Below are 15662 nucleotides of genomic sequence, written 5' to 3'. Positions count from 1 at the left end.
CAAATAAACAGTAGTCACAAGGTTTTACCATTGTACCTTTGGCATAAGAAATGAGTGATTTCTTGGCAAGAATATGCAATCCCTTTTCACTCATATGACCCATTCTTTTGTGCCACAAATCTGCAGAAATCTCATCTTGTGCCGCATTCAATTCACCTTGGCATATTTCTGCATTTGTCCTGTACAACGTGTCGCGAGCAACTCCCTTTGCAATCACCAATGATCCCTTAGTGAGTCTCCACTTTTGATTTGCAAAATAGTTCTCGTATCCATCTCGGTCTAAAGCAATTCCTGAGATCAAGTTCATCCGCAAATCAGGTACATGCCGCACATCTTTTAGAACCAATGTGCATTCGACATTTGTCTTGATACAAATGTCACCAATTCCCGCAATCTTTGAGTAACTTGTGTTACCCATTCTCACTGTGCCGAAATCACCTGCTACATATCTGCAAAAAAGATCTCTTACCGGTGTGGCATGGTAAGATGCCGCTGTGTCAACCACCCATTCCGACTCTGGACCTGACAGGTGCATGCATTCCTCTTCCTTATTTATAAAGAGGACAACATTATCATTATTTTGCACCATGGCGGCTATGTTGTCGTCATTCTTCTGGCCACTAGTTTCACCTTTGCCCTTCCTTGGATTTGGGCAATCTCTTTTGAGGTGACCTAGTTGATCACAGTTGTAGCAATTTCTGGCTCTTGATTTGGATCGGTTCTTTGACTTCCCACGAGCTCCGGATCCACCATAGTTGTTCGAACTCCTTTGATAACTCCTGCCTCTACCTTATGTGATGAGAGCCCGTCCTTGATTTTCAGGCTTCTTTCTCATCTTCTCATTGAGTAGAAGAGCCGATGTGACATCTTTCAACTCAATAGTAGTCTTACCGTGCAAGATGGTTGTTGCCAAATTATCGTACGAAGATGGCAACGAGTTCAATAGCAAGATGACTTTATCTTCTTCCTCGATTTTCACTCCGAGGTTGGCAAGCTGTGTGATTAGTCCGTTAAACACATTTAAATGTGACAAAAAATTCGTACCTTCACTCATGTGTAGGGCGTATAACTGCTTCTTCAGGTACAATTTATTTGTCAGCGTTTTGGACATGTATAGGCTTTCCAACCTTGTCCAAATTCCACGTGCAGTGTCTTCATCAATGATGTTATTTACCACATCATCTGATAAGTGCAACCTGATTGCACTAGCAGCTCTTTCATCCAAGTCAGCCCAATCCTCAGCTTTCATGGTATCAGGCTTTTTGGAATCAACATCTAGAACCTTGTGTAATCCTTGTTGGATGAGCAGATCTCTCATCCTTCTTTGCCATGTTGAGAAACCGATTTTCACCAAAGTTAGTAATGGATGAAAAACATTCACACAATTATTTAATTTTAGGAAACAAAGTACTGCATATGCAGGGGCGAAGTTACATTTTGGTAAGGATAATCAATTGACCATCCTTTTGTTGGGAATAAACCCCCTACCAAAATAATATTCACGGTAATAAAAGCGGAATAATAATGTAGCACCGAGATACGGTAATTAACGAGAATAAAAGAGTAACAATGACACCAAGATTTTTACGTGGAAAACCCTTCTGAATAAGGGAAAAACCACGACCCCGAGAGGAGCAACTGATATCACTATAGTAAGGAATTTACACTTTGTAGGCCCGAGTAAAAATACTACAAAGACCACTACAATACTCAAAAGAAATAACCCTCTTTTGATATTTCACCTCACTACAATATCGCTCACACTCTCTATTTTCTTCACAGACTATTTTCTTATACCCTGTCTGTGAAACCTCACTCTTTCTTTCTAGCTCTCAGATATATTTTCCTCTGAGATTGTGTTAAAAGAATGAGAGTCGAAGCTCTCATTTTATAGGCAAAATATGCCTACCAACCTTGACCTTTCAACTTCTGCAGCCTGTCATTTTGACAGAAAAATGAGAAACGTGGGTTGCCTGCTTCTGCCAACTTTTAAAATGAAGAAGAAAGGAAGAAAACAACTTCCTTAAAATGTGGGCAGGACCCACAAATAGTTGATATTTCTTATATGAAATTAAATTGCTTACTTATGGAAGAGATATCACATTGTTACAGGTCCACCTGGTGCTAATTTGTTTATTTACCACATTCCTCATAACTTTCTTTATATCCATGTTCCTCTCTGTAAACTTACACTTTCAAGATTTTTTTTTTTCTATTAATGTTCCTCTCATTGGCAGACAATGAAAGTTCTATTCGGATGAGACAAGTCCTATAAGTCTTATGGATGATACTATGGTAAGTAAACTTATTCTATTTCATGTGAAAGGAAGTTTGTAGGTTGTGTATACAAATGAGTCTATTTGCATAAATCAATCTTTGTCTAGTATTTTGTTTCGACTATAGTATTGTGTCTCTAAGAGTATTTAGTAGGTTATAATGCAACTTTGTTTTGGGGAGTACTTTAATCAAGCTTTCACTGCTTACATATCTTTTTTACTTAAGTTGTTGCAGTTATTTCATATAGGTCTTGAAAAATATTTTTTTTTTATGTGTACTGTTTTTCGACTATGTATGAGTATTGTCTAACATATATAATCAACTAAAATAATTTAGTTGGATTTGAGCTTTCTTTTACGTACTACAGTATGGCTCATGGACACGTTTCATCCACTTAGACTTGGTTTCCTATCTCCTTAGAACACAAGGATACAAGATCCTATAGAACAGATCCTGTTCAAGTAAGTCCAAAAAAGTACTGAACTAGGCATAGTAGCAGAAATAGAAAGATGCCCATCCCATTGTATTTGGATTTGGAAAGAAGGAAGAAGATAGGCTCTTTATTCTTTTATAGCAAAAAAGAAAAAAAAAACAAAGAATTTTCCCAAAAAGGAAATGTTTGCCCAGAAAGAAAGAGAAAGAAATGAAGCAACCCATAGAGTATTGGGATTTTCTTTAAGAGAGTTGTTGCCCCTCTCTGTTCACCATTGATTTTCCTCCGTTATCAAAAAATCAACAGCGACATCTCTGTCTTAACTTTGTGTTTGTGTGCGTGTGTTGTTTATTCAGTATGGATGGATGCGCCATAAAGAGGTAGTGATGATCTTTTTCCTCTCCCATCGCTATTTTATATAGGAAGATTTGCACCAAAAGGATCGTTTGAATCTTCAATGCAGTTAAATAATCAAGGATTCTAAAAATATAATTTTGGAGTATGAGATTTTGGACTGAAAAATGTATACACGTTTTTCTCTTTGATCTTTTTCCTGTCCCGCTTCTTTTCCTCAATTCCTCTTCTGCAGTTAAACAAGTTTTCACTACTTTTATTTTACACATTTATATTCTATTGCTACTTTTTATCAAAATCTAATTATATTTATCTTCTTTTTAGGATGAGCATGCGTAAACCAATATTCCTGGCAATCCAGTTCATGTAATGCACAAGCTGGTGGAAGAAGATTTATTTTTCGGGTTAGTATTAGAAATAGAACTTAAGGACTGTGGATATATGATGCATTTGTTCGTTTTGTTAGTAAAAACATACTTTTAGGACTATTTAGTTTTTGAAAGTGAGTATATCAACTGCATCAAATATATGTATAGACTCTCTCTCTATATATATATAATTTATTATTTTTCATGCATTTGTGAAAATCTGAAAGAATATATGAATTGTGTATTTAGTAACAACTCATAAATTGTTGCTAAAGTAGTACTAGAGAATTTGTTGGCAAAAAAGTAATTATTGCCACAATAATAGTTATTGCTAAAATTCTTGATAACAGACTATTAACTTTACCGCCAATTTTTTTAGCAACAACTGATATTGTTGGTAAAAAGCTAATTTTGTTACAACAATAATTTTTGTTGCTACATATCTTCATAATCCACGACTTTATTGGCCTTCTACCAACAACAAATAACTTATGGTAACGGTGCACATTGTTGCGCTAGGTAAACTTTTGGCCACAATATTTTCTATTGTTGGATATACTTTTTCCATCGGTGTTTACTGCAACAGAGTGCAATGACTTTTTGTCGTTTCCAAAAATACTTTTGGCAACAACATTGAATATATGACAACAAAAATTATTATTACGAAACACCTTTTTTCTTGTAGTGACTGGAGTTCCAGTATAATATATCGGTCCAGCATAATGTCACGATCCAAATTCTATTATAGGTCGTGATGGCTCCCAACACCGTTGTTAGGCAAGCCAACCCTAATTAACTAGTGAGTTCTCATTTAATTTATTAAACATTCTCAATATTTACTTAACTTAAATTTAAAACAGTCGACAAATAGCGAATTTGTAAAGTAATAAAAACAGAAATGACTAAAGGAATCACGATTTTTGGAATACAACCCAAAAATAATAGTCTACTAATGTGTGTGACAGGATCTAGTGTCACAAGTAAGAGGGCAACTAGTAGAATGTATAAAAGAGTATAATTATCCTACTGCCTAAAATAGAGTAGACAGTAATAGCAAAAGGAGAGACTCTGGCATGCTGCTGAACAACTTAGAAGGGGTAGCTCACCGTGAAATCTCAATCAAGTATCAGGGATGCACGCCGGTTGGGTAGCTAGATGCACCTGCCTCAGATCCTGTACAATTAAGTACAAAACCATAGTATGATTACATAAACAATATGTACCCAATAAGTATCCAGTCTAACCTCGAAGAAGTAGTGACGATGGGTCGACTTGACACTCACTAGGGTCAATAATAATATAATTTAAGTGTTACGCTAAGCATAGATAGCATGAATAATAATGACAGTTTAAGATCATGGAGAAGTAAGATATTCTTTCATAAACAACATTTCAAGTTTTAGTCATATCAAGTACTAACACTTACATTTCAAGCATTTTAAGTAGTGTAAATCATAGAAAATTCCAAATAAATAACATGCGCACATTATGTCGAGGTCGTACGGTCCGGTCCAATATAATATTAAATTGTGCACTGCCAGAGGGTCGAATGACGTGAACTATAGATGCATTTATTTTCTACTGAAGTAATTGACCTGATCCACAAATAATAATTATTATCAAGGAAGTACACATTGTCCATTTATAGTCAAGTAATTCATACAAATTCTCAAGTAAGTGAGTATAGTCGTCTATATTTGCTTACCAATTTCTAGCATGTAACGACCCGGCTGGTCGTTTCATGAGTTACTGCTCTGTTTTTTTCCATTTCTGCTTCTTTACATGTTGTTCAATTGTATTTTATCGCATCGTGTTGGTTAGTTTGGGTTCGGAGTGGTTTTGTAGAGAAATAAGACACTTGATCTCTTCAGTTGGCCTTTTAGTTGGAAAAGCCAACCGGAAGTTGACTTGTGAGTAAACGACCTCGGAATTTGATTTTTATGATTCGGATAGCTTCGGAAGGTGATTTGGGACTTAGGAGCATGATCAAAATGTGTTTTGGAGGTCCGGGGTAGATTTAGGCTTGAATTTGCGAAATTGGAATTTTGGCGTTTTCTGGTTGATAGTGGAGATTTTGATATCGTGGTCAGAATGGAATTCCAGAAATTGGATTAGGTCTATTGTGTTATTTTTGATGTGTGTGCAAAATTTCAGATCATTCAGACGAGGTTTGATAAACTTTTTGATCGAATTCGAAATTCGGAAGTTTTTGGAATTCTTAGGCTTGAATCCAATGATGATTTGATGTTTTGATGTTGTTTTGAGCGTTCCAAAGGTTGGAACAAGTTTGAATGATGTTATGGGATGATTTGATGTTTTGATGTTTGGTTAAGGTCCTGAGGGCCTCGGGTGAGTTTCGGGTGGTTAAACGGATCAAATTTTTGGTTTGGAAGCTGCAGATTTTCCTTTAGTTCTGTTGCAGTGGTTTCTTCTTCGCGATCACGTGAGGAGGCTCATGATCGTGTAGATCAGTTGTAGAGGCAGGCCAAGTTGTTCTTTATGTTCGTGTACCTGAGGCTGCGATCGCGAGTGTTGTTCAGGTAAAGCATCGCGAACGTGTGGGTTAAGTCGCGTTCGCGTAAGGTTAAGTGGATCAAGGTTGGACCATGCATTTGTTCATCGCGAATGCGGTCCCTGGTCCCCGATCGCGTAGGCGTGAGGGAGCAGTGTATCGCATTCGCGTGGGGAGAGACGCGTTCGCGTAGGTGTATTTCTGGGTCAGCCAAGTTTGTTCTTTGCAATCGCAGTGGTCTTCCCGCGATCGTGATTAAGGAAAATTACCTGGGCAGAATGTGTAAATAGCCATTTTCGCGATTTTTGGTCTATCTTCCACCATTGTTGGGCGATTTTGAAGCTTTTTGAGAGGGATTGAAGAGGTAATCGAAGGGGAATACTTGGAGGTAAGATTTTTGAACTCAATACTCAATTCTATGGTGATTTCTACCTAATTAGACATGAAATTGATGGGATTTAAAGCCTAAAATTGGGGATTTAGGGCTTGAAATTGGAGACTTTGATGTGAGGATTTGAGGGGACGTTTGTGATCGGATTTTGATGTAATTGGTATGTATGAACTCGTGAGAGAGTAAGGATTCTAGTTTTGTGATTTTTATTGAAATCCGAGACGTGGGCCCGGAGGCGGGTTTGGCCAATTTCGGGATTCTTGATGTAAATTGATTATTTTCGCAGGGGCTTCATTCCCTTAGTATATATTGATGATGTAATTCTGATTTTGGATAGATTCGCCGTGAGTTGAGGCCGAGTCAAGAGGCTAGAACATCGCAGAGTAGTATTTCATCCGGTTTGAGATAAGTAACCATTGTAAATCTAGACCTGAGTGTATGAAACCTCAGAATTTCGTACTGTTTTGATATATGAGGTTGCACACAGCTAGGTGACGGGCGTGTGGGCATGCACCCATAGGGATTGTAACTTGGTACGTTCAGAGGCGACTGTATAGTTGCATATTTTGATATACCCTATATGATATCAACGTGTTTAGAAATTAGTTTATTAATTTAGGCTGAATGCCATATTTGGGGCCTTTGTGCTGACCTGTTCAGACCCTTGGGGGTATTTTTACTACTTTTCTCACTCTATTTGATTTGAAAGCATATCCTCTGTCATGTTTTACCTGTTTATTGTTTAAATCTAGTTTCATTACTCTACTTCTTAAATATGAAAACTGTTTGTGCTGAGTTTCCCCGATTTTCACTAATATGCCCGAGTGGCCGTGAGGTTAATGACTGAGAGAGGTTGAGGACCTAATGGTGAGGATTATATATATGTATGTGTATATATATATATATATATATATATATATATATATATATATATATATATATATATATATATGTTATGGATCGGGCTGCACGCCGCAGCGATATTATATATATGGATCGGGCTGCACTCCGCAGCGATATATATATGGATTGGGCTGCACGCCGCAGCGATATATATTGGATCGGGCTGCACGCCGTAACGGTTATTACTATTATTATATTATGAGATATCTATTGAGCCGGAGTGCTGAGTGTCAGTACTGATTGACAAGAGCTGAGTCACGAGTGACTGAGAGGCTTGCCCAAGAGGCTATACTTATGAGTGATACCTTGCCCGAGGGGCCCGTTTATGATATTTTGCTTCTTTTACTCTTCTTTTTTATACTGAGCCTCCGTTGAAAAATGTTGAATAAATGTTTTCAAAGTATTTTTTATTGAAACTGATGTTTTACGAGATAATTGGCTATTGAACCGTAGATTTTGACTTGATATTTTTGTTGAGATTCCTTATATGATTTTAAATGCTCGTCACTTTATTTACTTTATTTACTTACTGAGTTGGCGTACTCACGTTACACCCTGTACCTTGTGTGCAGATCCAGGTGCCCGAACATCAGAGTGAGAGCTTCGAGCACTCTCAGAGTCGTATCCGGAGATCGCAAGGTAGCTATACGGCGTTCGCAGCCCTGCCTTCCTCCTTCCTATTTTAGTATTTTATTATTTCAGACTATTTTGTATTATTCAGACAGTGTGTTGGTTGTACTTAGAGGCTCATGACTAGTGACATCGAATTCGGGTTGTGTTAGTATATTTTGTACTGGTTTCCACATATATCTGTTGATTTATATATTACATATGAGGAATTTGATACTTAATCGGTTTTAGAAAATGATTTTTATAAAAATAATTCGATGTGGTAGATGTTGGATTGGCTTGCTTAGTACTGTGATAGGTGCCATGCCGACCGGGGTATTTGAGGTCGCGACATAACATGACTTAAGTGATCTTAGTAGCAAGTAAGGATGCAAGCATTTGCAAGTATAGCATGATACGGGTCCTAAACTACCCGGACAATTAACATAATAGTAGCTACGTACGGACTTCCGTCACCACGTATGTACGTAGCCCCCACAGATAGTCACATACATTTATTAAATTCACCTATGAGGTTAATTTCCACTTAATAGGTTAGAAAGGAGACTTACCTTGTCCCAAAGCTTACTTCCAAACTCAAGAATGCGCTCAAACCCTCAAATCGGAGTCGAACGATCCAAAACTATTCAAATGAGATAAGAACTAGTCAATATATGCTCAAGAGTTCATATTCTATTAAACTAATTTCCCAACCCTAAATGCAAGGTTCCTAAAATTGATCCCCGGGCCCACGTGCCTGGATTTCGAAAATTCTCGAAGAAAGTTGTTACCCATAACTTAAGGATCAAGAATATATGATTTCTACTACATTCCATAAAAGAAATTGTGGTTAAATCTCATTTTTGTCAAAACCCTAGATTTTAATCTAATCCCATAATATTCACTAATCTTTACATGTTAATCTACCCAAAAATCAAGTATTAATCTCACATTAAGTAGAAATAACTTACCTCACAAAACTAGGTTGAAATCTCCCCTTTTGAAGCTCCCAAATCGCCCAAGAATGGAGTAAAATGTGTCAAAAATGACAAACTCCCATTATTTAATGGAGCCCACTGCCTTCAGCAGTTTCCGCATCTGCGGTCCAGGGCCGCTCCTTCGCCAACCGCATCTGCGAAAATTGGGCCGCTTCAGGGAAACTTCACTAGGCCTGCTGGGCCGCTTGTGCGGAAGGCCCCTCACTTCTGCGGTTTCGCTTCTGCGGAGAGCGGGCCACTTCTGCGGTTTCTGGGCTGGCCACCCATGGCTGCATCTGCGAGACAAAATCAGCACCTACGAGCTCGCATATGCGGCTGACCAACCGCATGTGCAGTTATGACAGAAACTAGGCTTTCAGCCATGGCCCAAAATTTTCCAACTTGGTCCGAGCCTCGTCCGATTGGCGCTCGGGGTCCCCGAGGCCCCTCCCGCACATACCCACAAGTTTAAAATAATAAAACAGACTTGCTCAAACCCTCAGAACACCGGAAACAACATTAAAACTAGGAATCACACCCTAAAACCAATTGATTCAAACTTATGAACTTCAAGTTCTTCAACTTACTTCCAATGTGACGAAACACACTTATACTACTTGGATTGACACTAAATTTTGCATGCAAGTCTTAAATGACATTATGAAACTATTCTCGATCTCGAAATTCCGTTCGGACCTCGATGTCACAAAAATCCGCTCCAAACCAAATGTAAAGAACTTCAAAATCCTTAAGGAATCAACTTTCACTATTAGGTGCCAAAATGCTCCCGGATCATCCAAAAACCGATCCGAACATACGCCCAAATTTGAAATCATCAAACGAACCTGTTTGAACCTTCAAATCCTGTTTCTGAGATCGTTTACTCAAAATGTTGACCGAAGTCAAACTTGGCCTTTTAAGCCAACCTTAAGGTACCAAATGTTCCGATTTCAACTCAAACTCTTCCAAATCTCGAACCAACCATCCCTGCAAGTCATAAATCAGTAAAAGCAAGTATGAAAGTCTTATTCAGGGGAACATGGTTCTAGAAAGCAAAACTACCAGTCGGGTCGTTACACATAATATGCTGGAAGTTCATACATATGTGCTCCAATCTCCAGTATATTATACTGAAACTTTCCGCGTGTTAGAGTTCCAGCATAATATGTTGGAAGTTCATATACAGGTGCACCGATCTCCAGTATATTATGCTGGAACTTTTTGTGTTGCAGCAAAATAGTGACTATTTTTCAATGACTTTACAAACGCTGGCAATTTTTGAATGACCAGTCCGAAAACTGGCTAGTCATTGCTATTTTTACTTTTTTCTAGCCATACACATAGTTAATACATTGATCATACATAGTTTATACATATATAATACATAAACTATGCATATATTATACCTCCACCAGCAATTTTAGTTTACGCGGTTGGGTGAGCGACTATTTGGGTTAATTCTTCTAAATTTAATACGTACATACGACAAGAATTATGTGGAAGAAAATGCAAGAATAGAAACTATAGAAATGACACCATATAACCACTCTAAAGGACTGTTATTTAGGAATTAGCCAATATGTCATGAATTTTAGTTTTTCAGTTTAATTTTTCGGGACAAAAATATCCTGAATTGTTGGACGAAATAAGTATTGGCTAATACCTAAACAAAATACCTAAGAACGGTTGTTTTTGCACTTTCCCACAGAAACTCAAATGCAAACTTTTATATATTATAACAAATAAAAGCTCGAATACATAGGAAAGTCTAGTACGAGTGACTTACTTTTGCTTTCTTTCTTTCTTATGGTCCTTGGTGTAAAACATGAAAATAAACAGAGAACACTTATTTTCTTTCTCAGAAAGAGGCAGACACTTGAAGCCCAAACCACAAAGTGTGAAGACTGCCATGCAAGTGCTTGAGCCAAAGCTTAGACGCAGTTAGAAGAGAGAAGAGAGATTGAGATATGAGAACTATTATATTAAAGAATGAAGCAACAGTATTAATAAACTTTACTAACCGCCTAAACTAACTAATGCACAAATTACATAATTACCCTCTACACTATAACTATTTAACTACCCTTCTGTCTATATTCCCAATACTCCCCCTCAAGCTGTGTGGTGTGAATAAGTGAATAAGTTGTACACTCCCAACTTGGACAATAGAAAATCATGTTGTGCCTTCCCCAGTCCTTTGGTTAGTACATATGCTATCTGCAAGTTTGTATGAATATGTGCAGTCTAAATTAGGCCATGTTGAACTCTCTCTCGAATGAAATGGCAGTCGATCTCGATATGTTTGGTCATCTCATGATAGATGGGATTTGCAACAATCTAAATGGCTGTTTTACTGTCACAATACAGCTTTACTGGAAGTTTCAACTCCATATTCAACTCTTTGAACAATCCTGTTAACCATACCACTTCTGTTATTGTATTGGCCATGCTTCTGTACTTAGCTTCTTCAGAGTTCCTTGACAATGTATTTTGTTTCTTGGACTTCCAAGAGATAAGGGAATCACCTAGCTTTATTACAAACCCACTCACTGATCTTCTAGTCATTGGACATGTGGCCCAGTCTGCATCACAATATACTATGAGTTGGTCAGAAGACTGAGAGGACAACAGAATCCCCAAACCAGGTTCATTCTTCAAGTACCTTACCACCCTCAATGCTCCATCCATATGAGACTTATTTGTCTTGTACATGAACTGGCTTAAGTTATATACATTATAGCTGATGTATGGCCTTGTCATGGTAAGGTACATCAGCTTCCTAACTAATTTCTGATTGTTGCTTGGATCATTAAGCAATTTATCAGTATCTAGGTTTCCATGTGTACTGGCTTGATCATACTCTGTACTGGTGAGCTTATGGCTTATGTCCAGAGGTGTGCAGGATGGCTTAGAACCAAACCTACAAGTCTAAGTGTGGCAATGATATCAAGAGTGAACTTCCTTTGACAAACCAAAATGCCATATCTGCTCCTTGCAACTTCAAGACCAAGGAAGTATCTCATCTCCTCTAGGTCCTTGATCTTAAAATTATATTAGAGCACAGTTTTAGCATCCTGAATTAACTGAGGAGAGGAACCAGTGATTAAGAGGTCATCCACATATATCAGGATAATGACCAAGTTAGAACCAGGTTGCTTACTAAAGAGGGAATAGTCATGATGACCCTGTACAAAGCCTGAGGATGAAAGGGCCTTACTGAGCTTCAAGTTCCATTGCCTAGAGGCCTGATTGAGCTCATACAAGGACTTCTGAAGCTTGCAAACTCTAGGAGGCTCCCCCTCACCTAGAAAACCATGGGTGGAGTAATATACATGTCTTCTAGCAAATCACCTTGAAGAAATGCATTGAAGACATCCATTTGGTGAAGCTTCCATCCTTTCATAGCATCTAAGGACAAAATAGTCCTTACTGTGACCATTTTCACCATAAGGGAGAAGGTCTCTTGATAGTCAAGACCCTCTTGTTCTATGTAATCTTTGGACACTACGCGAGCTTTACACCTTTCCACCTCCTCTTTTGCATTGTACTTCACATTAAACACCCATTTACACCCTATGGCTCTCTTGTCAACTGGCAAGGGAACTAAACTCCAAGTGTGGTTGTCCTGTAGGGACTACAATTTTGCATCCATGGCTGCAATCTACTTGGATCTCGAAGAGCATCAGCATAGGAAGTTGGTTCTGTAACAACTGAGAAAGAGCAAAGTGCCTTGAAGTAAGCTGGAGACAATGAAACATAGGACATGTAGGCAGACATGGGGTAGCTGGAACTTAAAGCAATAGAAGGTCCAGCTTTTGTTGTTCCATGAACAAACTCATTAAGCCAGCCAAGTGGTAAGGGAGCTATAGTTGTGTGTGACATCACTGCTGCAAGAAGTGATGTGAGGTGAGACTGTTGTAGGGCCTCAGGAGCTAGACCATCAGGGTCAAGAGTTGAGGAAACCTCAGGAGAAGGTTGAGGTGCAACTGATGAATCAAGAGCTGTCTCTGAGACTTCTGAGGTTGGATCTTTGATGAATGCATCATCAGCATCAACAAACTACTCAACATTAGGCCTCATGTTTGTAGATGTTTTTGTCTTGAAGGGAAAAATATATTCCTTAAAAGATACATCCTTGCTTACAAAAAAATGTTTATTAGTAAGAGTATAACCTATAACCCTTTTGAGTAGATGAGTATCCCATATGTACTGTTGGTTCTGATCTAGCTCCAAATTTGTCACTTCTATCAGTGATAGTGGCATAACATAGGCTTCCTAGAACCCTGAGATGCTACAATCTAGGTGGTCAACCATAGAACATTTAAAAATGATACTTTCCTGATAATGCTGTGGATGGGATTCTATTGATCAGATATGCTGCATTCTACATACAAAATCCCCAGAACCTCAATGGAATGATTCCCTGAAACCTGATGGCTCTAACAACCTCAAGAATCTGTTTGTGGTTCCTCTCTACCACTCAATTCTGATGAGGTGTGTAGACACAGGAGCTTTGAAGAACCACACCTGCACCCTTAAACATATTTGTACAATGAGAATTAAAGAATTCTGTTCCATTGTCTGACCTAAACACCTTTATTGCACTGTTAAACTGAGTCTTTACAAGAGTCATGAAATCCTTTATGACAGTAGGTACATCACTTTTAAGTTTGAACAGAAATATCCAAACCATTCTATTATAGTCATCTGCTAAAGTGAGAAAATATCTATTCCCATCATAGGTAGAGGTTCTATAAGGATCTCATACATCATCATGTATCAAAACAAATGATTTAGAACCCCTACTAGTACTTTGTGGAAAAGGAAATCTTGTCTGTTTTGCCAAGGACAAATAGGACAACATTATTACTATGCAACCTACTATGTTTTATTATGCGCATTTGCTGTAGAATCTTATGTGGAATGTGCCCAAGTCTTCTATGCCATAACTCTTCTTCATTGGTCACACACACTGCTGTTGAGGCTTGAACTCTATCTTTATCACTGTGAAGCCAATAGTATAGATCTGGTTTCAACCTACTAGTCCACCTTACCTTCCTAGTGTGAAGGTCCTACATTAGGCAAAAATCAGGAAAGAACAACATACAACAATTTAGTTCCCTAGTCAGTTTCGACATTGAGAGTAAATTGTATTTAAAACCTGGAATGCAAAGCACATTGGATATAATCCCTTGATCTAAATCAGAACTTCCTACATAAGAAATGGCAAGCTATCTCCATTTGGCAAATGAACTTTTCCACCAATACATTTAGACTGCTCTTTAGGCTTAGAAATTATTGCAGTGTTTGAAACCATATGATTTGTTGTCCCTGTATCTAGTATCCACTTATCACATTTGTTTTACTATCAGTAGAATGAGTTACACTAACTGTAGTTGCAAGCTTTAGAGGACCAGTTATACCTGATGCATTAGTTGTTGGCTCAGGTGTATTAACCTTCTATAGCATCTTCAGAATTTGGTCATATTGTTCTGGGGTGAATGGCATTGGCGTTTGCATGCTCAATCCTGCATCTTTCTCGGCACCTGCATAACTATTTGTTGATCATGTATACCCTTCATTGGTATGATCAACACTTGGACCCAATGGTCGTGTAGCTCCATAACTTGTGTGTACATTTCCTAAATTTTTCCCCATTTCTTGATATTGTCCATGATTCCCTAGTTGTGCAGAATTACCAAAATGTGTTGAATTAGTCACTGGCTTCCTTCTGCCCTTGAAATCTGTTGGATATCCAATCAATTGATAACAATTCTCCTTACTGTGTCCTTTCCTTTTACAGAATTCACACTGTATATTGAAATTTCTTCTAGGTTTGTACATCTGAGGTCTTTTAGCACTCCAAAGTGCAGTAATGTCATTTCCCTCCATTAATGAGTTGAGACTGGAAGAGTCGCGCCCTGACGATCCTCTTTGAGTCTCATCCTCGATAACCATGGCATACGCTTGATTTAGATTAGGTTCAGTGGATCTCATAAGGATTTGATGTCTTGCTTGACTATATGAGTCATTTAGACCTCCTAGAAATTGAAGTAGTATCTGTTGATTCAAGAGCTCAACATAGTCCTTCACAGAGCTAGGAGGCGGCACAATTGTGTCAAATTCGCCCTACAATTCCTTCAATTTTGTAAAATATGTAGAAATAGAATCGGTACCTTGAGATATTGTTGCAATTTCCCTATGTAGCTGATAGATTCTTATTCGATGGAACTTATCAAATCTTTCACGAAGATCCTCCCACATAGCTTAGGCATTCGATGCATACACTATCCCGCTGAGTAGATCTGGCGATACAGTATTCATAATCCATGAAAGGACTATAGCGTTACAAGTTTTCCAATCCTCGTGATGAAGCCTTAGTGTGTTTACCATCAATAAACCCTAGCTTTCGCTTGGATTCAAGTGCAATCTTCATCGATCTCTACCACAAGCCATAGTACTCGGATCCTTTGAGCTGAACCGGATTAGCACTGAGCTTGGAGTATCTGATGGATGCACGAATAGCGGATGCGTATGATCATTTTTTTTCCCCATTTCTGAATCGAAGAAAATGCCTAAATTTTGAGAAATCGTCTATCTTCTAACTGAGCTCTAGCTTCTACAATCGAAAAATGAACAAGCGTGTTTAGATATTCTCTGATGGCTCTAATACCATGTCGAAGACTGCCATGGAAGTGCTTGAGATAAAGCTTAGAAGCGGTTAGAAGAGAGAAGAGAGACTGAGAAATGAGAACTGTTGTATTGAAGAATGAGTAATACTACACTTTACTAACCGCCTAAATTAACTAATGCAAAAATTACATAATTACCCTCTACA

General features: G+C 38.2%; 1 protein-coding gene and 1 long non-coding RNA gene across 2 annotated transcripts; one reads left to right on the top strand and one right to left on the bottom strand.

Annotated features, from left to right (window-relative positions):
* The first annotated feature begins 2133 nt into the window (after positions 1-2133).
* On the top strand, positions 2134-3641 carry LOC107821213 (uncharacterized). The gene is made up of 2 exons (XR_001656091.2): positions 2134-2295; positions 3389-3641. It is a non-coding gene; the product is annotated as an uncharacterized LOC107821213 (long non-coding RNA).
* A 7520-nt stretch (positions 3642-11161) lies between these two features.
* LOC142178566 (uncharacterized) lies at positions 11162-15155 on the bottom strand. Its single transcript, XM_075248369.1, has 9 exons — positions 15111-15155; positions 14462-14953; positions 13637-13896; positions 13352-13551; positions 12463-12852; positions 12176-12415; positions 11962-12128; positions 11797-11865; positions 11162-11752 (listed from the first exon to the last, which is right to left on the bottom strand). The coding sequence occupies exons 1-9, from the start codon at positions 15153-15155 to the stop codon at positions 11162-11164; spliced, it is 2454 nt and encodes an 817-aa protein (XP_075104470.1).
* Positions 15156-15662: the final 507 nt, after the last annotated feature.

This window comes from Nicotiana tabacum, chromosome 3 (assembly GCF_000715075.1).
Source record: "Nicotiana tabacum cultivar K326 chromosome 3, ASM71507v2, whole genome shotgun sequence".
In the NCBI taxonomy this organism is placed as follows: Eukaryota; Viridiplantae; Streptophyta; class Magnoliopsida; order Solanales; family Solanaceae; genus Nicotiana; species Nicotiana tabacum.
The sequence above is the reverse complement of the archived record's forward strand: the minus strand, read 5'-3'. Positions and strand labels throughout refer to the sequence as shown.